This window comes from Geospiza fortis, unplaced genomic scaffold, assembly GCF_000277835.1.
Source record: "Geospiza fortis unplaced genomic scaffold, GeoFor_1.0 scaffold112, whole genome shotgun sequence".
NCBI classification, from domain to species: Eukaryota; Metazoa; Chordata; class Aves; order Passeriformes; family Thraupidae; genus Geospiza; species Geospiza fortis.
In genome coordinates, this window is record NW_005054298.1 from 9,466,770 (window position 1) to 9,490,230 (window position 23,461).

At 38.7% G+C, this 23,461-nt stretch overlaps 1 protein-coding gene across 1 annotated transcript in view; it reads right to left on the reverse strand.

Moving 5' to 3' along the window:
- The window catches only part of SLC49A4 (solute carrier family 49 member 4), a gene marked incomplete at its 5' end in the record, with an annotated part of 51,223 nt that overhangs the window by 9,414 nt on the left and 18,348 nt on the right, over positions 1-23,461 (reverse strand). Inside the window, 5 exons of the mRNA XM_031056624.1 lie at positions 1,300-1,482; positions 11,810-11,937; positions 16,818-16,885; positions 17,492-17,600; positions 22,645-22,774. Of these exons, the coding sequence (XP_030912484.1) occupies positions 1,300-1,482; positions 11,810-11,937; positions 16,818-16,885; positions 17,492-17,600; positions 22,645-22,774 (618 nt within the window). The remainder of the gene's footprint in view (positions 1-1,299; positions 1,483-11,809; positions 11,938-16,817; positions 16,886-17,491; positions 17,601-22,644; positions 22,775-23,461) is intronic.

Here is a 23,461-nt window from a genome sequence, read left to right on the forward strand (position 1 = left end):
AAATATGAGAGACAAAAAATGGTCCCAAATACTCTATTTATGGGGGAATGAGTCCACTCTATTGTAATTTTTTCATCAGAAGTGAGACACCATATCCCCATCCTCATTTATTATGTAATGTCAAAATGAAAAAATTCTCTGAACATTCTATGTCATCTTTCCAGCTCAGGTACAGATGTCAGAAACAACAGTATGTGTGAACAGGGTTCACACCAATTAATATCAAAAGTATACTTTAAAATGTAAAGACTAGCTCTCACACCACCCAAGGCTAGTCCAGATGGCATTCAGATTTTACAATGATACAGTTCAGCATCAGTATTAAAAAATTAAATAATTTCTCTGTTTGTGTTCACAGGCCACAATTCGGAACAAGGCTGTCATCCTGCTCGCAGTTTCCTGGCAGAAAGACAAACCATGCTGAAAATTTGCCCCAGGTTGAAACCTTGATAATTTATAGCAGAATTCAATCTGAAATTTGTCACTCTCCTCTTAGTTATAAAATACAACATCTTAAGAAGTAATAATACATAAAAGCTCACATTTTCTAATGGTTTACAAATCTTATACCATGAAGCAAATGTTTACATAATGACAAAATACAAAGAAAAAAATCTGCGTCTTTGAAAACCCTTAATAAAGACCACGTCCCTTTGAAAGCAAGCTGGGTTCTTATTTTTCAGCTTAGAGTAATAGTATGTATTATAGTCTACTAAACAGCAAGTTTTAAGTTATGATTATGAGTTAGAAGGAAGCAAATAATAGTTGTGGGACAAGAAAGTCTGAATGAATTGACGAAAACCTGAAGTGAAATCCTGTTGAGCTGGAATAGGCCACGGGATTTCCCAAAGGAATGCCTGTTCTGTCCTTGGGCAGTGGGACCTCATCCTCTGAACAGAGCTGGCTTTAAGTGGGGCATTTCTGCTCTGCTCTCCTGGGCAATACAGCTCTACCCAAGAGCATGAGGTTGGGTGAGCTTTGCTGTGGTTCTCACCACCCACAGGTACAAACATTATTAATGGTCACATTACCCAGGCCTTTATACAATTTGATGACAGTGTGTACCTTGGTGGTTTCTGGCTACAGCAGATTCAAGTAGAATTATACTGCATCTAAGAAATTTCATTTTTATAAGCATGCATATAGAAAAGAAAGATTAAAATTCTCCTTCCTTGCTGCCCTTGCTTCGATTCAAACATTTGGTTATTAACAGAAACTGTACGTGCAAATCCTTCCTTTTACTGACAAAGGTATGTCCTTAAGGAGTATTAAGTTTTTCAAGTGGCTTATATTTCTTACCTGTATGGTAAAATGTGAGGAAAAACAAAAGCACTCCCATGAAAACGTTACTCAAAAAGGTGACAACTCCACAGCTTATTCCTTCTGGAACAGGGTAGACTGTCTCCACAAAGAGCTCAAAGAATATTGGTACGCTGCTGTTGAGGAATATGCCCAGCAAAATGCAGGATGTGTACAGTGTAGCTATGACAGAAACAAAAACAGTTATTAATTTCATGCTGGTGTTCTCCCCTCCTATTCAAAGCTGCCAAGAATACGAATATTTGAATAACCAAAAAATGCATAATATTATTTTTATCCTCTGTGTATCAAAAAGAGCATCACATCCCACTAGCTTTAGGAAGAATGCATGCATTGATTTGTGAAAAAAAAAAAAAAAAGAGTCAGAAATACTGATTGATTTATTTATCTATTTATTTAAACAGAATCCATGAAGATACATTCAGTGATTTGGACTTCACTTGTAAGTAAAACAAACAACAAAATTATGAATGCAAAGCATCACCTACAGTTTAATTTACCTCTGAAACAAACAGAAAATATTGTCCTACACACAATTAGGACAAGGAGCAATTAATGCACCAAATTGGAAATGGACATGGATTAACCTTTTGACTTAGCTCTAAAGGTCAAAACTAATTTTGCTTCCATTTTACAAATAAATACTAATGATCTACCAGGTATCAAGACATTAGTATTCAGCACAGTCTGAACTGCAACATGTTGAATCCCTTCTGGCTTCAAAAGGAAATGAAGGGCACCCAGCTCCTGACAGGAACGGGACAGATTTGATAATGCAGATTATTTGCTGCTGTACAACAAATTGTTTTTCTTGGACAAACCAACGGAAAAATGTGACATTTCTTCAGCAACCTCAGCTATTTTGTTCTACAATTTCTGCCAACTACTTCACAGTACTTAATACAAAAGCTTAATATACTTATATGATCCTTTAATAAACATATTATAGCTATTTCTGGACTAAAAAAAACCCACAAAAACCTAAAAACAAATCACAAAACTTCACAAAAATTTCATATCTATTTAGAAATTTAAGTAAGTTTTTTCTTAGTGCTGTCTTGGACAGAGGAGATTTCTTGACTTGCAACCTCAATAACCTGAGGTTACTGACCAAGTAAAAAGAAAAAGGAAATTATCAGAAGGCTTTAAGTAACCAGAAAACTCTGGAATAATTTCTGAGGCTCACACCAAAATACTAAGAAAACCTAAAGAAAAGTATTTCAAATACAAAAGCGTTATGAAGTCAGAGGTGAATTATTTATAGAGGCTTTGCTGCAGTGCAAAGATTCTATGGTACAAAATCCTTAGACTTTTTTTTCATATAACTATATATGTGTGTAGATATTTCAGTTTAATATACACTCTCTTGTCTTAGAAAGGGGAGAACAGAAACAGCTCTACTTCATCTTTTGTTAAGCACTGTTCAAGCTTTCAACTGAGAAACTGCTGGGAAGCAGAAAATGTTCAGCTTAAAAAAATTAAAAACCAGCTTTTTAAAATATAAAAAAATCATGGAAAAGAAATAAAGGGATTAAGAAGCAGAAAGGGCTATCTATTACATTCTCTATTTCATGTGGTTTACTTCCAAGGGACAAGGACATTTATTTTTCAACAGAGGACTTGTCGAGACAGGAAAAAGGAGGGAGACGTGGCCCCACTTCTTTGAATATACCACAGTACTCTGAGCTGTTAAGAAAAACAAACAAACACATGCAAAACCAAACAAAACCAACTCCCTCAAAAAAACCGTGGTAGCTTTTCATACTCTTGAATTCTCCTGTCATAAACTGCAAAATAAATCAAAGAAATTGATGAAAGATATGTCCAGGAGTCATCAGAGAGGAAAGAAAAAACCCCATACAGTATTAGGATGTTCTTCTTAATGCCCTCCTCTAGCTAACACTGAAGACCTGATTTCCTAGTTATAAGATCCATAGATTTTTGCTGCAAGTCCTCACCAGTATTTAAAGTTTCATGAGCCACTCTTTGAACTCCCATTCACCTCAAACACTGCTGCATATCGCTCTAAATCTCTCTAACTGCTGTCGGGTGTAGCCAGAATATCCAATCACACTCAGCGGTTTGAAATTTTTGTACTGGCTTGAGAGACCAACACATAAATGAAACAGAAGAATCTCTTAAGACAAATGAACATTTGCCCCTTATTACTGCACTCAGTTGAAGATATCTATAGACAGACTTGTAACTCCTAGAGAACATTTTCAGAACCTCTCTGAAAGAAGGTGGTGCCCAGCTGTAATTTTGTACCAGAAACTCAAACAGTGGAAATAGATGAGAAGCTGCTGAAAGCAGCACAACAGCACCATTGAAAGTGGAACAGTGAACAGACTGTCAGAAGAAACACCTCTGCAAGAGGGCTGAAACATCTTCCAGAAGGAGCAGTAGCCAGGAAAGGGAAATCATACCTCTGAACAGAGACAATGTCTAGACATATAATTTCCAGAAACATAGAGTCACTGAGATGAAAGCAAAACTTAGCAGCCATTTAAAGACTTCAGATTTTGTTTAATACAGTAGGTGCCAAGGTTTCCATAAAATGAGAAGAAGTCTTCAAACTAGATTTGCTAGCTTAAAATATGCCAGTTGAATTACATCATTGCTCACCACTCACTGCAAGGTATTAAGATGATCAGACCACGAGTGAACAAGGGCAGTAACTCTGTACCTCAGAAACAACACCCTCAAATTTCTTGTCAGGACACTCACAGGAACACAGCCACCGGCACACATCTCACACTTCCACACTGAGAGGAGCAAACCCTGGCACCACCCTTTGGCTGCCCCAAAGGGTTGCCTGCCTTGTGTGTGCACACCAAGAACTGCCAGCTGAATACCAATGACAGCACCTCAGCTGAGATCACAGCTAGTACTGATAAAGCAAGGTCTGTGCAGAGGCACAGGTACACACCCCTTTGGAATTAATAAGCAGAAATGTTACAGCAAAAGGACAGACAGAATATAGCATCCAGTAGATGCCAATTTAAGTTCTAACATCTAATGGAAATGATAACTTTTAACTAGGAAACCACAAAAAGAAGCTCTGAAAATGAGGAAGATGTGCACACCTGAAAGATTTCTTTAAATGGTACCTATTGTAGTGATGGGAAACTGCTTTTTATCTCATGCATCTGTAAATCAGCCAGGGTTATCCTGAGTGCCATACAAGTAAGCTTATTCCAGTAATTTAGCAACTGAGTTACAAATCCAACTGGTCGTTGACAGTAACTCAAAGATAGCATACACAGTTCTAGACAAGTAAGTCCCAGAAACAAGTAAAATCAGAGTTCAGAAGTGGTTTTTGTTTTTTATTTCACACACTAAAGAGTGTATCTCATATTCCAGCTCGTGGATGACAGGACAGCAGGGAGATACCACCTATTAACAGGGACCACTTGCTTTCCATCACAGAGACCTTGTGCCGAACGAACACAAACAATTACCGTGATTTTATACTGCAGAGGAACAGCTGCTCAAGTTACAGCAAATGTTCTTTCAATTAAGACAATCTAATGACAGTCCTTGGAAATGAATATAAGGATCTGAAAGCACTGACAAAAGAAAAAAAAAAGAGATGATTCACCAAGAAGCTAACATTATGTCCTAAAGAATAACAAGTAACTTGGATAGGCATACACTGGAGAAGTGTGTCATGCTACTGCTATTTAAAAAAATCACTTTTTGTTAGAAAAAGGAATAAATTAATTGCCTATGAAGTTATGTGCAAAGTTGTGTGTCCAAGACAATGGCAGCTATGGACATCAACAATGGAACTGGGCTAGGTTTCTTAAAACATTATAGTAATTGAAATAGTTTAAAAGATGTTTGTGTGCATTAAGCAGCTATTTCTCAGGTTGACCACTGCAAAAAGATCAGCAAAGGCAAAAAACCCATCCACAGCACAGCTGTTTCAGAGAACTGGCAGGAGCTGCTGCAGCAGGAGGCTCAAGCCATGTTTCATCATGTCATGTTCATGCTTGAGGTATGAGGTAACCCTTGCTATTCCCTCAGCACTCATCCTGCTGGCCAGGAAGGAAGCAAGGAATAAAATGTGCCTTGATAATAGCACTAGAGATGCTACCAGTTAGATGACTTGGGACTGATGGTGTTACAGTGGCTTAGCAGAAAGAGGAGGAAAAGTGGCAAGAAGTAAAGTTCCTGACTGGCTTATCTCCTACAGCCCTTGAGCTACTGGATGGCAAATACATGCCCACATCTCAGAAAAAACTTTCTCTTCTCCCAGCCACAAGCTGTGGCAAAAGCTTTCTACCAATTTAAAAAAAAAAAGAAGCGGGAGGAAAGTTAGGAATTCAAACAGGGAAGTGATTTAAATGACAGACTTCACTTGCTGTCCTCAGATGAGCTTGCAATGCAGCAGCAGGAGACTCAACCATCTCTGACATACAATTTCCCAGAATTTTCCAGGACATTCTGCAACATGTTTAGCAATTTACTCTTAAATTATACCATCACTAAATGTACAACTACAGAGCCTGATCCAAACCCAAATGAAACTGATAGAAGGATCTCAACTGATGTGACTAGTTCTTATCAACCATTGGCACATGTATCTTGGCTGATTTTTAACAAAGAATACAAAATATTACCATTTCTTAAAAAAACCCAGTTTTCAGATAAATTTACACAGGAAATGCTGTACCAACTATAAGCAAGTGGTACAGCATCTCCTTCCAAAGTCGCCTGCCAGAATCTCTTGAACTCTGTGCATTTTGTAACAGTTCTCTTTTGAGACACAGTCAGCCAAAACTCACACAAATTTTATAGAGATAAACAGGAGAGTAAATACAATGGAATATATTCTCTTGGAAGCAGCACACAATTTAAAGCAAAACCTATGGAGATCTAGGGCACTTTGTCAGTGCCCATTATAACTGTATTCCAAACATCAAAGTGAAAGGATAATGCCTCATGAGGATGCAGGCTTTGTTGACTTCAGTGCTTCAGTATCCCCATGACCAATTTGAACAATTCAAGTTAGCTCCTGCCAAAATCTAAAGTCCATTAAAGTAGAATAAAACCTCCCTATAATCTAACTCTTGCTACTGGCCATGGTAAGAAAAGTCATGGAAGAAGTAACCCTTAATTTTTCCATGAGAAATGTGACTCCCTTAAGGTAAGACAGTAAATTTTACTGTAATTCACTTATGGAAATGAAAAAACACAATAGAAGAAAGATGTCTCTGTAGTGCACATTTATAACATCAATATGTTTCATTGCCTGGATTTCCATTCCAGCACACACTGATCAAATTGCTATCTCATGATATAGTTTTGAAAGTAACCAAAAATCTGAGCAAATTTGATTTGTTCTACATTCTTCTCGTGAGAAAAGCAAGTGGAACTTGCTTTCAAAGCAGAGCATTCGGTTTGGAGAACTAAGAAGTGAAAAATTACTGAGTAAGCCTCAAGAAATGAAAGAGGAGAGGGCTGGAAATAACACAATATTTGAGGTTTGCTATTGATGGATATTTAAAGTGCCCAGATTAATAGATACTCATCTCTGAAATGTTCCTCCCAAATTTCAAGCTGTATACTAATAAACACTGTTTCTTGGAAGAAAATAACCCCCTAAATTAGTTCATCTTTAAGCACTCTTCTATTTGTGAAGTTAAAGAAGCTGTCTGCAAAACAAGGGTCATTGTTCCCATCTTATGAGTGAGAAAAGCACAGCAGGAGTTGAGGTAATGATGTGCCCAAAGCCCTAAGCAGGTTAATGTTTTCAGGACACTGTTTCATCCTCTGGGCTCCTCTGCCTTACACTTACCAAGCACATCTTGTTTATAGTAAAGAAATTAAACACAAATAATAAACCAATCAGTATTATATTATTAACACCTTTCTTTTTCTGTGCTTTGTAGATGAGGACAGAGAGACAGATGTGTTTACAATGTTCGATCTGTTGAACCTGAAAATAAAAGTGTGAGCTGCTTAACCTAAACACAGTCATCAGCTTATGGAGGTGCCACTGTATTCAGTGTCTGCCATGCAGCAGTAGAAAAGATCTTGTAAAGCAAACTTCTGCTGAATGTGCTCATAAATATTAGAATATTCTTGATATGCTACACCGAAAACATTCAATCTGAGCTGCAAGCAACTAGTGTTGCATATCAATTTTTGGAAAATGCTGGTATTTGTATCCAGAGATCCTACCAGCAATACAAAGTGGCGAGATACTGAAACTGGCAATACAATGCCTTACACAATTATTTTGGGTCGAAGTATCCCATTGTACATAAATTCACATAATGAAGTTCAGTACAAAGCAAAGTAACAATGAACTTGGCAAAGAGAAACAGATCAGCAGCTGCACTGAGAATTCAATGGAGAAAACTATTTTAATGCTCTATGTGTACATAAAATTGCCTTTGAAACTGAAATGCAAATAATATACATTAAAATTAAAATTTCTTAAAATAAAATTCAGGCTTGCTTAAAATATAAACCAATTCCAGAATCAAGGTTTTTGGAGAGCTGTGATTAGCTGATGAGAGGTGCTTTAGACAGATGATATAGTAACTGGCACTGTATCATTATTGCCACAATTTCTTTTTTCCCCACACTGGCTGTTATGGTTCATATATACAACTATGACTACACTTTTTATAAAGTCCTTTGGAGTTACACTAAGAAGTCAGGAAATGACATAAAACTTGTCTTCCTCTGTGGGAGGAGGAAAAATGGAGCATATTATGCAAATACAAAGCAATGCAGGCATTACTCAACACAAACAATCCTAAACAGTATAATTTAAAACCACAAATGCAGTCATTGATTTTTAATAACTGCATTAAAGGTCTCCATTCTAAGTAATTACATTTTGTAGGAAATATCTTTAAATGATGTTGTGCCTATTTAAAAAGAATTAGGAGAATATTATACAAACAAGGTGAGGAAAATATATTTTGCTGTGACCATTTTTTCAAATACCTTCCCTCCCCCAGTATTTAAAACAGACATTACTAAAACTGCCACAAAGAACACCAATTAAAAGAGGACTTTGGTTTGTTTGTATTCTAAAAACAAATATTTTGAGATTTTTTTCCTTTTTTTTTTAGGGCGAATAACTGGCCAAATTCTCTCATCTTTTTTATGCTTCCATAAAAACACATCCACCTACTGCTTGCTCTGAGCCTAGGTGGGAGGGAGACAAGCAGAGGGTTTTCAGAAGGGGGAGATGAGCTTGTGTCACCCAATATCCACATGCTAAAGGAAAAGACTGGGTTTGGACCTGGGGAAGCCACTGTCAGGGTCTGCCTATAAAGGCAAACTTTATTGATGGATCAAGCAGCTGTTAGGTGAGATACAGCAGCCAATGATGATGCCATCTAACCAGCCTTCATCTCTGTAGTGAAGCCTGCCTTAACAAGGTGTCTTGTCTCCTCCCCAAAATGACCATCCTGTCCTGTGGAAGAGCTGCCTTTTAACTGTACCAGCAATCCTTCAGATCACGTGGATATTTCAGCAGTTCCCAGGTATTGCTGAAGATGGCAACACTTGTGGCTTTGTAGGGCAAAGCCCGACTTGTTCAAGAGAATAACACTGGAGGCAGGCCAAGAGACGAGGGGGAAGTCCCTCCCAAAATGGGAGCTACATGATTGGAAGGGAAAACCTCTTTGGAAGATCATATGTACACCCCCACAAATTTTCATGTCAGTTTTGAACCCTGCTTGCTCTGCCTCAGCATTTGAATAAGGCTGAAAGTGTGGACTGAGATCCATCACTGGCTCTGTAGCCCTGCCAAGCCCAACACTTGTGCTCTTTGCCACAGGACAGGAGGAAGTGGAGGAGCCTATGAACCTTCTGGCAACATCAAAACCTGCCTTGAATAACACAACTCCTGCTTTATAGCAGGTGTCCAGTGCTGCCTGCAAAGTGGCTCTGGAATAAAAAGTATTTGATGGACCTTTTCTGGAAAAAAAAGAAAAAAAAGCAAAGAAAAGAAAGAGGAAAAAAGAGAACACTAGATGAAAAAAAAAATCAACCAAAAAATTTAAAAAAAAGATGGAGGGAAAAGCCCCACAATGATGTCTGCTTTTGTTCTGCACATCTTCAAGCTCTACAAAAAACACACAGAGAATACCTACTTGGCAGTCCACTGTCAACACTTGCCCACTGATACTCAAAGTGACTTCCACCTGGTACCAGCTACCACTAATCACTTCCAAAAGCTGCCAGCCCACACTGCCAGCCCACAGCCTGCATTTGACCTCTTAAGATTTGTACTCCAATACACTCTACATCTCAAACTTTTAATTAAAAGGAGGAGAATAAAAAGAAGTTCATTCAAATCAATTCAAATGTACCGTTTCTCCCAATTACTGTGAATGCAGAGGTCATCATCATGTTGCATCATTACACTGAGGAATAATCTAGCATGAAGTCCTATAAATTAGCTTAAATAGCTTGTGTGTTTTCATCCATAACAGCATATTTCATAAAGATATAGCACAGCTTTTCTGTGTACAAGGAACTAAATTGAACAGGCACATTACATCTATTTTTTAAGAACTTTAATGAGAAAAGCCTGATAAGAACCTTCCCCCACTGCATATCTATGAAATTTAAACAGAAGAAAAAAGTGATCTGATTTTCTGGCTGCACATTAGACTCTGATGCTTTAGACTGCCTTATTTTTTTTTTTTTGAGGAATGCATCATATTCCTGGCACTCTATTCAAAACAAGCTCGTGTTTCAAAGAAAAGGGTTCAGTATTTACAGTGGCATATGTAAGAAAAGCATTGACAGAAAAATCTGATCTATAATTACAACTTAATCTAAGGAATCATCCATTTTAAGAGAAATGGTATTTGCATGAGAAGTACAACCCAATCTCTGCATTTGAATCAAGGGATGCTAGTTTAAGATACTATATAGCAAACCTCAAATACCCTACCTACTTTTATGCCCTGACAGTGGATGACCTTTCCAAAACAAAACAGCACAATGCAACTACATGCTATAAAAAATAAGAATTCTTATAGAACCCATGTTGCATGCTGAATTCTTTACAAAAAAACAATAAAATAAAATCAGAGAGAGCTCCATCAGCTTTTTTTGGAACACTGGTGAGTACATAGGTAATGACTTTCCCCTCTTGAAACGTTTCTGCTTCATTCTTATGCATAGACTTGAAGTGTCATTTATGTGTTTGGTTTGTTGCATCAATTCAGAGGACAGAGTTACTGTAAAAATTTACATTACTGCAGGCTTGTAGTGATGAAGCAGGCAAGCATGAGAAAAAAGCTTTTATTGCTTTTATTTTAGATTTGATGGAAATGTGTAGTCATTTAGTATGACAACAGCCATCATGAAATTTGATTTATTTATTGATTAAATTATGTTTTATTTAAGCAGAATTTTTGAAAGTATTGAAATTTCAAGATAAAGCACAAATTTGACCTATCCATCCAGATGGTGTTGCTCCTGAATTGATCATGTATTTCAATTTGCTGTACCCACTTTAGTTTATAGTTGTGACATTTGCAGTGCACCAAGGACACTTACTGAAACTCGAACTTAATTTGAGTAAAACACTACTCTATATACTACTCTCCCCACCAAACTCTCTTATGAAAAATAGGCAAAAAAAGGTTTTCATTTCTCCTAGAATGCATAAATTGCTTGTAACAGAGATGGCCCTTCATTTAAAATGGATTTATAGAATTCTTTACTAAATAAATATATTTTTGAACCTCGATGGCTTAGGTTTTACTGTAACTCGGTACTCTGTTGAAGGTCTTGGAATCACAGGTGGATCAGTCCTTTGGTGCAGATAACAAGGTGAAGGACAGATTTTTAAGAACTAAGCAGTGCTAGCTTTCAGCTAAGGGTACAGTTCGCTGGCAGCCCAACTAGACCTTTAAGCTTTTCCCCCACTCCTGCCAACTGCTTTTTTCCCTGGCTTTTTGAGGCATAGGCTGAGTTAATTTTGGGCTGGAAGAGTTCCCTGAACCTGCATGCAGGTGCAAGAAAAGAGGACAGCACTGTGCAGGGACAGATTTAGATGGCTGAAAACACTATGGGTCACCTTGGTTTGAAATGCACCAAGTGTTTCTAATAACTAATGCAAGTTTCAAACCCCTGAATTCCCAGACATGTCACTGTTTCTTATATGCAAGACTACTCTCATACATCTGATTTTTCTTGATTTATTTCTCACTTCGGTTATTCCAAAGGACTCAAAAGCAGAAAAACACTTTGTCCCCAAATCAAATTTAAATGTGTATTCAGGGCTCCTGTTATTGGGTTTTCCAAGTTTTTAATATTTTTATTGAATTATTCAAAGCAGTGAAGGTATTTCAGGTTTCAATAGACTTTCTAAACATTTTTTTTGTCTCAGTAAAACTACTGCATTACTAAAGACCAAACCAGGTTATAAGATATTGAAGACTGCAAATATTTGCCTGCAATATCAATTACAAAGAACAGGAATTAAAATCATTGTCAATACCTGTGGTTAAAGGCAGATGAGTGACAGAAGTTAGACAGGTGAGAGTGAACCAGGTTGATGCTAACGTTGCTCCAGATAAAAGCAGCAGCAGTATGAACTTCAGCATGCCCCTGATAAAATCTGCAAATCTAAAATAAAAACACACATCAGAGCAGTACAAATGCCAATTTTCATATTATTTAAATGTGATGCTTGACAATTAATTCAGTATATCCTCATGAAACATTTTGGAGACTATAAAAACAATTTAAAAGTAATTTCTCATTTTCAGAAATAGAAAAAAGGTATTTTTATAGGATGGTGATATTTCTAGCTGTCAAGTGAAGAGCCATGGATTTTTTAGCTGTCACAAAGTAACAACCAAACTAGAACAATTCTCAAGCAATTCTCAAGGCATCACATGAAAACACTGGAGGAGAGTTTTTTTATCCTTCTGCATTTGTTGGACACAATATCTCACCACTACTTCCATCACTGTTTTGTCAGCATTTGCCAGTCTCCCTTGGCAGACACAGAGCTCCATTAGCATATGAGGAGGCTGCCGCGTTTCATTCAAGACATAGTTAAGTGTCAAGATTCATTCCTGTGGGAAATGGAAAAACTCCAAAAAAGTCCAAAGAATCCCTAGTTGAAGATGACAAGGAACAGCTTCTGAACCCTTGGATGCATTGGTGATGAAGCTCATGGTGGCTTAGGCAAGGAAGGAGCTCCTTACACAGGGGATCACTTTGCCAGTGGCTGTTTTGGGTTGAAAAGTTCCAGAAACCACAAGCTTGGTGCTGCGCCTCTTCTACACAGACCCTGCTGACAGACTGGGGGAGGATAGCCCCACAAGTCCTTGGGCAGTCTGGCTGTTATATAGAGGGAATTATGATATTTACACCACCTGATAGTACAATTGCTTTTTTCGTCTTTTCCTTTTTCTTTCAAGGAAACAGAATAAGCAGTGCTCGTGTGGCATAATTATCAGTGCAACTGCTCTTCTCACAGGGGATGTCAACCTAACTACTGGGAAAGATATATTAGAAAAGGCAATGTTATTTGTTCATGAGTAATTTTCCATCATCTCCTGCTTAGGAGATGTGCTTTTGGGATGGACAGGTTAGGTATGTATTTCTAAAGCATATCTTCTGCCCCCTTGACAGGCTCCTACCTTGATCAGGTTAATGGCAGCATAATCCACCTAGGCTGGTCCATGATGAAATTTGTCTGTCTACCAGCTGACTGCTTTCTCTGCCCTAAGATCACTCAATAAGCAGACACCTTATAGCTTACTTCATAAAACAGGAAATGCTGCCAAAATTTTGAAAACTTCCAAATATAGCGTAAGAGACATAGGAGTAATGCACTTAGGAGTAAAACACTCTCCACTCCCCCAAACCAACTTCTTTCCTTGTATTTGGATTCTCCCCATGCCTGAATTCCACACTGAATTTAGCAGTGAGTAATTCAATAAGCAGTAGTGGGAGATCAATGCTGCATATAATCTGAGAAGTTTATGACTGCAGTGTTCAAGTGGCTTATGCATTCATCTCCAATAGCCAGAGGTCAGTTGCTACTGGTGGAATTTTTTCTGACAATCCAATCAAGGAGTCAGGATCACCTCACTGGTCTGCCAGTGAGTTTCTTTAATTATTCTTTAGGATCACTAGGGTCAAAATCAGCAATTTTAAAAGCTCTGCAGAAGCATCTCAAAGTGTAAACTTCCAGCTTATTCCACAGAGACTCCCACTTTGCCTGCTGGCAGACAACATCACTGTCCTTACAGGCAAGGGCAGTGACGTAGGTCCTGTCTAATGAAACAAGGTGAGAAATATCAGCCTTCTGGGAGGGACATTCACAGACTACAGGTCTGGGGTGATCTCTAAAGGATCCTTGGTCCCTATCTCACCACCAAGGATATGTGGGGATGGGAGGCTGATATGCATCTAATCCATTCATGACAGCTAAGTGGAGAAAATACCGACCTTTACCAAGCAGCTGCCACTCTTCCTCACAGAAGGATCCCAGTTTGGGTAGCAGTGTGCTCCAAAGAGCTCTCAGATATCATAGAACGCCAAAAGGGTCAAATGTACCCCAAAGTAAAGGTTTATTTTGCTACTGGATTCAGCCAGCAATAGAAATAATAGAAAAAAGATGACATAATAATCTAGCCTGGACTTGGTAATTGAAGAACTTCTGTTTCCTGTCTGGTTACAGGAGAATAAAGAAGACTGTAAATCTAGTCTACTCTTCATAATACTTGCTTCAATAAAAAAATATGAGAAATTACTTTTATCCTCAGACCCTGTACCTGATTTCAAACCCTTGTTCTGTATAAATCCTTCTACATCATCTAGCATGTAAGGTAAGGGGTTGCCTGCAACTGCTAAAAAAGTAGGCACAACAGCACAGAAGGGGTATACTCTGCCAGACACACACCTCTGAGCCTACTGCTGCTAACAGTCTCCAGCCTCCCAGCAGATCCAGCCCTAGGTTGTATGCTACAGTTAAAATCACAAGCCTGCACTGCTGACAACACTGTCTGTTGCTAAGGAAATTATCACCATGCCATGAAGTTTCAGCATTTTGACTACACTGCAGGTTAGAAGCAGGAACTGAAACTGAGCTGCAGAGGACAAAACCTCAGAAATATCTATGATCCTTGGCAAATGTGGGGGGAAGAAAAAAATTAAAAATCTGAGAAAAGGGAATAGATTTATGTTTCCATGCAATTATAGGAATACTGCTCTTTGACACTGCTTTTCTTCAAACTAGTAGCATTTGAAATCTGCCAGCAAAGGGTACAGCACCTACCAGCTGCCCAAAATAGGCCAGGCTTTTCAATGATAAAAATGCATCAAACACATTAGCTAAACATGTAAGTTCATGGCTATCAGGACAGCAGTGGGTGGAGAGTAGAAGGATTTATGTATAATGCTGAGAGAAACTTGCAGCATTTTGAAAACGAGATAGATAAACAAATTTCCAAACTGGGCATTACTTTAAATACAGATGATTTAACACCTACTGTGATGTACAGGACCTAATCCTCAAGGGCAAGGCTCAGGTTGTTAAAAATCCTAAATTATAGGATCTGCATTGACAAAAATGGAAGGAGCAAATTCCTAAGATGCACCAATTTTGCTTTAACAAATTAGCAGAAGAAAAAAAAAGGAGAAAAAAAATCCATCCCAAAACTAACAGCTTCTTGAGAGGTGGTTAAGGGAGAGAGCTGCTTGCTTGGCAAATCACAGTTCTGACACTGAAATATATCAACTTGTCAGCTTTGACAAGAATCATTACTTAATTTTCCTAATTACAACTTTCAGCAGATTACAGTCAGACTCGTCATTGATTCAACCCTACACAGATAAATGCTGAATAGGCCTAGGAGGGAGAGTCATCCATCAGAAGTGACAAATCACCTCCTCCCTCCCTTTCTGTATGCAAACCCTCCCATCTGAACTGTGCATCGCCCAAGTTAGAAAGACATATTTGGAGACAGACTGTTGGTATTTCTTAAATTTACTAAACGCTACAAAATACAGGTATTCAACAAGGTTTGAAATCAATTTTGAAGCAGTTAAAGGGACTGCCTGCATTTCCTGAAACTAAACACAGACAGCATATTAAATAAATTAATCTACCATAAAGACTGAGATTTGCATGTTGACATAGAGTTTGCAGATTCTCTCCCAGTGAAGTTAAGTGAGCTTCAAAGCTCTACTATTGAAATGCTGCAAATATACAAGAGATTAACTCATGATGAAAAATGGCAGTCTACCTGCTTCAACGTGCAACCTATGGCATCAGTGTCATTTGCAGCAGTTGCTTTTAAACATCTACTCTCTTACAGAGAAAACACTGTATCTGAGCTTGGCTAATCAAAAGCAACTCTTTTTAGAGGAAAACAGGGCATGAACTTTGTTTGGCTAGATTAAGTCCTTTGCCCTGTATCTGGAGTGGATGGGAGAGAGGCACTTGTTTCTTTTCCCTAGGTCAGGAGTTTTTTCCTCTCCCTGTTGCAGTTGCTAGGCAGCCTGCAAAATGTCAGGATGTGAAACCTCACATTTCTTTATGCATTGTGTACTCTGATGAAGCACAGCAAGTGAAAACAAAGAGAGTTTCAAAAAGAAAAAAAAGAGAATCCTAAAAAGATCACTCTCTCCATCCACAATACCACAATGATGCAACCATTGCAGATATCTGCACATGGAGTTGAAAGAATGGACACAGAGAAGCCAGGACAATGCTCAGATATCCCAAAGCAAGGGGAACATGTGATTGGTTTTAATCTCATAATAAACTCACTGCTCAGGCACCCCAAAAGACTTTTTCTCCCTCCCAACATCCCTTTTCCTAAAGGGGACCTCAATGAATGAGAAGCAGCAGCCTTTTGGAAGGGCAGTCCTTTTCTGGCTGTTCCACTCCCCGTGTCATCAGCTTTCATGATGGCCAGAGAGAACTGTGTCTGGATTTACAAAAAGCATACACACCCATACTGTAGCCCACAGGATACAGCAGAAAATAGTTAGGCTATGCAGGAATCCAGCAACCTGCCCAAAATGGGCCCAGACTAATTTCTCTGTGGAGAAACAAAATGTTATTGTGGTTAGGCTGCCTGTACTACATTCCCTATATGCCTTTGGGAAACAATATGCCCAAAAGTTTTAATGGAAGGAGACAGAAAATAATTTCTTCAATGCTTTCCAAATGTGCTACAATGAGGTTGTCCCTCATACCAGGCAGCTGAATTCACCAGAGCTGTCTTTAAAAGCAGCATACAGGAAGTCATTGTCAGGAACAAGAATCTGACTTCCAAATTCAGGTATATGCATGTGGAGTTTTCAATCCCCAGCAGCTACTAACATGGTATGAATTATTGCTTTACTAGAAACACATTATAACCCCAAATTTCCATTTCAAGTTTCTGAAAGATGAGAGAAAGCAAGTTCTGTTCTTAAGAGGATAAACTAAATGACAATCACAGTTGAAGAAATGGAGAAGGACCTGTAATTATTCCTACCTTGCCATTGCTATGCCAACAACACAACCTCCAACTATAGACCAAAATCCAATCCAGCCTGCATCCACCTGACAGGGAAAAAAAAAACAAAACAGAACATAGAGAAATGTGTTAAAGCTCAGAAAATAAGATGATGTTACTTTCAAAACAAGTGTTGAGCATGGGCTCCAAACTGCTAAGAACAGCTCTCTACAATAATCTGAAGTGCAAGGCTTTTTCTGGGAAAGGAAATAAATTCACCACAAGAAAAGTAAGACTAAGTAGTCTATGCCCTAAATGTGACCTCTCTTTATGGAATCTGAGTAATGTCCTCTGTTTTTTTGTAATACTCTATGAAAAGCTTAGAAATCATCTTGTCCCCACTTCATCTTTTCTACCATGCATACATTATTTTCTTTCACTAGAGATGTAGCAGCCAACAATACTCCCATTTTTTTACCTACTTCTTCCTTTTTGTTAAAAGGCATGTACAGTTCTGAAAACACTCACCACTGATGGAGAGTCAGCAGGGAGAATTTTGACAGTTCATTTTGTTTAAAATTTCAAGGAGTAAAGTGGTCCATATATATTAACAGCATGTTAAAAATAACAACCTGATAAAAGTGCATGCTAGTGCAAAATAAAAACAAGCCAGTTACAAAATAGCTGCTGATTATCAGTCAGGAGATACTTACCTGGCTTACATGAATGGGTGTTAATATCAAATCCAGAACACCAGACCAGCCAGAGAAAACACCCAGTGGTATGGCATAGGCCAAAGCAATCATCAAGAATCGGAAATTGCTGGGAAGATAAAACGTTGCCATTAGCCTCAGCTTATATTAACAATTGCACCAAGATTAGCCAGGAGAGTAAATCACACCCTAGAATCTATATCCTGCCCATCAAGAAAAATAGCAAAAGTCTGAAGCAGGAGTGAGCCAGGAAAAACAAGAAAGGTATCCAGCCATGCCACTGAATTCCTAGTGTCTGATATGTTACCACTTTAGCACTGATAATAGAAAAAGTCAGTCTCTCCACATTGTTCAAAGATTTCTGTAACATGCTGGGCTCCTATGTTTCTCATTTCTGCAAGCAATTCTTCTTTCTGCCATGCATTGGCATGGACAAGCTACGTAGCCTAAGTGTATATTAGGAATAATAAGCACTAATTTAGAAGATTAAAAGCTTATTTCAAAAATAAAGTCAGAGATTCATCCCTCTTGAACTGCACTTAAAAGATCAAAAAAACCCCAAGCCTGTTTTAATTCTCTTTATTTTGCTGAAAGGCAAGGAAAACTCTGGAAATGAGGCAGATACAGTTGCAAGAGTGGAATATTTTGACAATTTGAACTGGCAAAAACCAGAGACAGATATAATACTCTACTCTAAATAGTCAACATATTTGCTTTTCCTCCCAATTATTCAACCTTTAATATTCAGTGAAGGCAAAACAGCCAAAGCTGTATCATCATCTTCAATGTACAGAGCTAAACAGGAATTTCACCAACGATTTCCACCACTCACCATAACTGAAAGCAAATGTGAAGTCCTTGCTAAGAGACATCCAAGTTTTCCTCAAAAATATCTCAAATGGGAAAGAAAATATACTTTGGAATCTGAAACAGTGATATTTTAAACTGAAGAGATTTTATGGTGATTCCAAGGTCGGTTATCCCATGGGATATCTGTGTAACCTGAAACATGGCTCCCTCTGGTCTCAAACAGTTTACATAAAATTGATCCTGATCAGTACCAGTTCCTTGGCAAGCAGTGGCAATTTGATAGCACACAGTTACAAAAGCCAAGAGGGAGAGAGCGATTCAATTACTCTCCAAAACATTTGTAAGTTTGCAGCTTACGCTGTTTTACTCCCTTAGATGCTCCACACACAACACAAGCAGCCAGTGCTTTTTGCACTGTTCTTTTTCACACATCCTCTTCTTGAATAACACGTTCCTATCCCATGAACATCCCGCTTTCAATATCATTCATGTCAGATTTATCTTTTAATGCAAAGAAAAACAACACTCAAACTTTCAGCTCTTCTATACATTAGTTATATTTCTCTGAATGCTACTGTCTTCCTGACAACTTTTCTCCTTTTTTAAGAATGCCATATTCTTATCCTAGTCTATCTGGTATCACCTTGGCATTTGATGCTATTTAACACTACCCACGTGAAAGCCATTTCAACATTTGTCGAATAAAATAAAAGGGAATTTTGCATGGATCTTACAGAGCCATATTGCAAAGAGGAAACAAGTCTGAATGCAGTGTTCTGAAATAACACTTGCTGAATATTCAAAATCTTTGGCTATCTGGACCTCAGCTTCATTAATGAGCTACTTTTGAGGGAGAACTTTGTCCTTTACTTGAGCAGTGTTTTCTGTGGTGTATTTGTTTTCTGTCACTCAAGCAACCAGACAGACTGTGATGTGGGATAGCTGTTCTGTGCCACATCCAACCCTGAGTACCAATCCTACAGTAACATCTCTGCATGATGACAATCTCCAGGGACAGAACCTGCTCCCCTGCCTGGTCTCCACAACAAGGAAGGTGACCAGGAGAAAGGGAGCCTGGCAGTGACAGAGATACTGATCACCAGGTGTCATTCTGCCCCCTTGCCCAGCAACACCTCATGCTGCCTAAAGCCATTCCAAACACACATCTTCAATAGCAGCTCCACTTTTCATGGCTCCAGTCACTTGTGCACAGCTTTTGCAATTTTGCAATTGCTCCACTGAAAGTAGAAAAATGTGCTGTCTGTCACACCATCAGCTGTTGAACCCACACTGTTTTCCATCCTATCAGCAATGACAGGATATCAGAATTAGTCTCCCCGTTAAACCATTCTGCTGGGATATGAATTGATTTTTTATTCTGTTTTTTTCAGAAACCTAACACCACTAGAATCTGTAAGACAGGCTGGTTCAGAGGGGAGCCCCATCAAAGTCAGTCATCATTTTCAGAGTAACTTTGACAGTGCCTATTAACATCAGGCACATTCTGAGCAGCTTCCATTACTGGATGGTGTTGTTGATTAAAGTGTCATTAAAGCAATAATGATGCATAAAACCCCTGATACAAAATTTCAAAATTGCTTACATAGTCCCTAGAAAATATAAAAGCCATGTAACTGGCTAAAAGTACCTTATTATTTCAAATCAAAAATCACAACACATTTTTTAATGCAGGTTTTAAGGCTTATCAACCATTTACTTGTATTAGAATTTTTTTCCATTGAAGTTTGTGGAATATCCTGAACTGGGGAAATAAAAACAAGTCATATTTGCTTCACCCAAGAAACTGAGATAGGGCACCACACATTTTCTAATGGAAATTCAAACTACACTTGTCACAGTGTGTGATAGACTGTTAAAAGATTTGGGCTTAGCTCCCAAACCATGACCAATCTGTTGTCTCCCACTGCAGACCGAGAGAGTTGGTATCAGGAGATAATGAGACATCAACTAATTGTAACAATCTGTCAGAAGGAGGAACCCTCCAAATCATAAGGAAGACTCAAGTTCCTAAGAAAGTCCCCCAAAAAGGGCCCACAGGGGATGGCTGACCTCTGCTGATGGTGTAATAACTCTGCAAGAAGCAGCTCATGTAGAAGACTGCCAAAGGACCTGAAGGCACGAAGGAGTGTGGGAGTTGCAAGGATGTGACAGATCCCCTTGGTGTCCAAGGAGAAAAGGTCAATGACTTCAATGGTAAAGTTATGCTATGTCGCTTTATTTTGAAGTAATAAAACTGTAGCTTGGTGGAGAAGACAGGGAAATTATGAACACCTCAGTTCTCATGAGCATATCTAGTGCATTGCTGGGTCAGCCCACCAGCTCACACACACCCTGAATGCCTTACACACAGTTCTCACACCAAAGGGTAACTCTACAAGAAAAGGAAATCATGATTTCCTGGTAGTCATCTGCTGGTTACCTTCAGTCTACACCACCAAGTCTAAAGAAAGGCTCTCCAAGCCAAGATGAAGCCTAGATTAGGCAGGCAACAGAGCTTAGAAGCCTAACGAACCAGATGATGGATTTCTCTTGAAGCATGGTAAATACCATTTTGTTTTATAAAACTCCCTTGCATGACAGATTGTTACTGAACAGCTCCCCAAGATAAGTGAGCTTAATGATGAACTGTTGATTGTTTCATGTGCAGAGGAATGAAGAAGTGCCTTTGATAAAGGGTACATGGAAGAATGCAAGACCCGAGGGAAGTGAGATATAATTATCTACCTGTCCACATTTTAAAAAAGCCCTCTTTGTTCTTGCAGACACTGCAAACTATACTCATCATTGAAAAGTCCAGTTTGTTTTCTGAAGTTTCACTGGTTATTGATAACAGTAAGCCAGCTTTGCTGTTTACATCCTGACCGTACCAGTATCTCAGGTCCACTGTTTACAACATTTTAAACACGGAATCTAATGGTTATAAAACTCCCAAATGGAGCACTGTCAACTAAAATTTTATATTTCACCTGCAAAGCCAGTTGCTGTTTGGATTTCTGTTCAACAGCAACATTTTTACAACACAGCCCTCAGGCAGGGTCTAACAGCACATCAGCTTGGGCGCAGAACAGCATTATTGTGTGTGATAAGTGTCCTTAAGAGAACTGCTATTTTTTAATACCCTGAATAGGTCACTTAGCAGACTAACCACCCAGCTGTACTCACACCTCCTGAGTGCCAGCCTGCTCCAGGATGAACACACAGGATTAAGCATCTTGCCAACTATTTACTCCCCCAAACGAAAAAAAAGCCTCCAAAAACAGAAGAAAACCCAGTGACAAGGGATGAGTTGTTTTCGCTGCCTCTAAATACAATGATTGAAAGTACAGCCCACAATAGGCCTGCAGTAACTAAATGTAGAAAGCTGCACAATTATTGAGCTTCAAGCAACCCTTTATATGCAGATTCAGCTCCTACATCACTCAACAAACAATTACAGCAAGAGTCAGAAGCTTCCCAGTGAAGTCAGTCATATTCCGTACCAGGGGAGCAGCTCTTCTTTGCCCCAGAAGTTCCTCTGTGCAGTATCATCTACAGAGCATGGGCCTTCACAATTATTCACCCTTAATATTACAGTTGCTTCAGCTGCTCCTCTCAGATCATATTTACATTACACAAGACACTGTACAAACACTGGGGGAAGTGGGACTGTGTCTTACCAAAAGAACCCAAGAGGAAGAAGCTGCAATACTGTCACTTTCTTTATAACCTCTCTTTTTATTTAACCTAAAAATTCAAAGCAAGCTAGCTCACCTTTGAGCCTATCCAGAAACACATCTAAAGACATTTTTCCTATTCCCACTTCATATTTTAACGTACAATTAATGAGATTTAATAGATCATATAACAGTTTTAGATAGTTCATTCGTTGCTTTTATGGTTAAATGAAAGCAGCTGAATAATCCTTCAAAAGACAAGTAAACACCAAATTCATTCCAATATAATAAGCACAGAAAAAAATCAGCTTAGGAAGTTAGTTTTGCCCAGTGTTACTCACTGTTTTCTCACTGCTCACTTTTAACAATCTTGTATAACCTGATGTAACAGAAGCATTGCATAAGAAAAGCCATGCTAACAGGATGACTAAAGCACTGCTGGTGCTGAAGGACTGGCATGAAGAGTGGAGATACACACAGTGGTTTAAAATTTAATGTCTGCTCTTTAGCAGTTAGCATCCTTTTATGTCTTGACATTAATATTTAATTTTATTTTGTTTAAAAGTACTACAAACCAACTTGTTTGCTCAATGAGAAGATTAAAGCACACTTGTTTTTATTTACTTAGGCACTGATCTGCTTTGAAGTGGAAACCCAAAGAGGTCCTACCTTAGGAGTCTGCAAAAACTTCTCCTGTAGCTGAGGCGCTGGCTCGCTGCAGCCACGCTGGGGGGGAATGGAGGGCGCGAGGGGAAGTAGGCCAACGCTGCAGAAAATATCAGGGAAACCATTCCAAATTCTAAACAAGAGGGCAAAGAAAAACAAAACCAAGAACAGATGTTAGCATTGAAAGACTTATTTCACTGCAGTGCTGTTATCAGCCAGCCTCTGAGACATAAATCCCATCACAAGTGCTTGACTGCTCCTGACAACAGAATTCTGTAACTTGAAGGAGGAATTTCTTTCTCCTTCCCCAAACAAGATTTCAAATTGAGATGGAGAATCAGTGAGACTGGCAGTCCATTCCAGTGATAGGTGCACCAGAGAACAAAACTCACACACGGAGAACTCAGTGAAGCAAAAGGAAAGCTTTTGCTTTTTCTCTTCAGAGAGAACCTCAAAATGAGGATTTGGCCACGTTTCCTTTCGATGGAAGTAACTCAGTGCAGGTAACAGCATGCTAGAGACTTGAAACAGATGGGACTGGGGAAGCCCCAGGGCATGGAATAACAATTATTCATTGCACAAGATGATGAAGGCAAACAAAAGGTCAAGCAAGGCAGCAGTTCTGACACAAACAGTACTACATGGCAACAGAATATAAAGAGCAAAGTGCAGAAACAGCCATGGCTCATGAATGGAAAAAGTACAGGTAAGAGGGGGGAAAAGAAAGAATACAGTGTTTGTGGATGTTCTGCTTGTTTAGCAGCAGGAAATTCCAATCTTTTAAAAATTTTTGTAGCAGAAGGTTGGAGCTCAGCTTGAG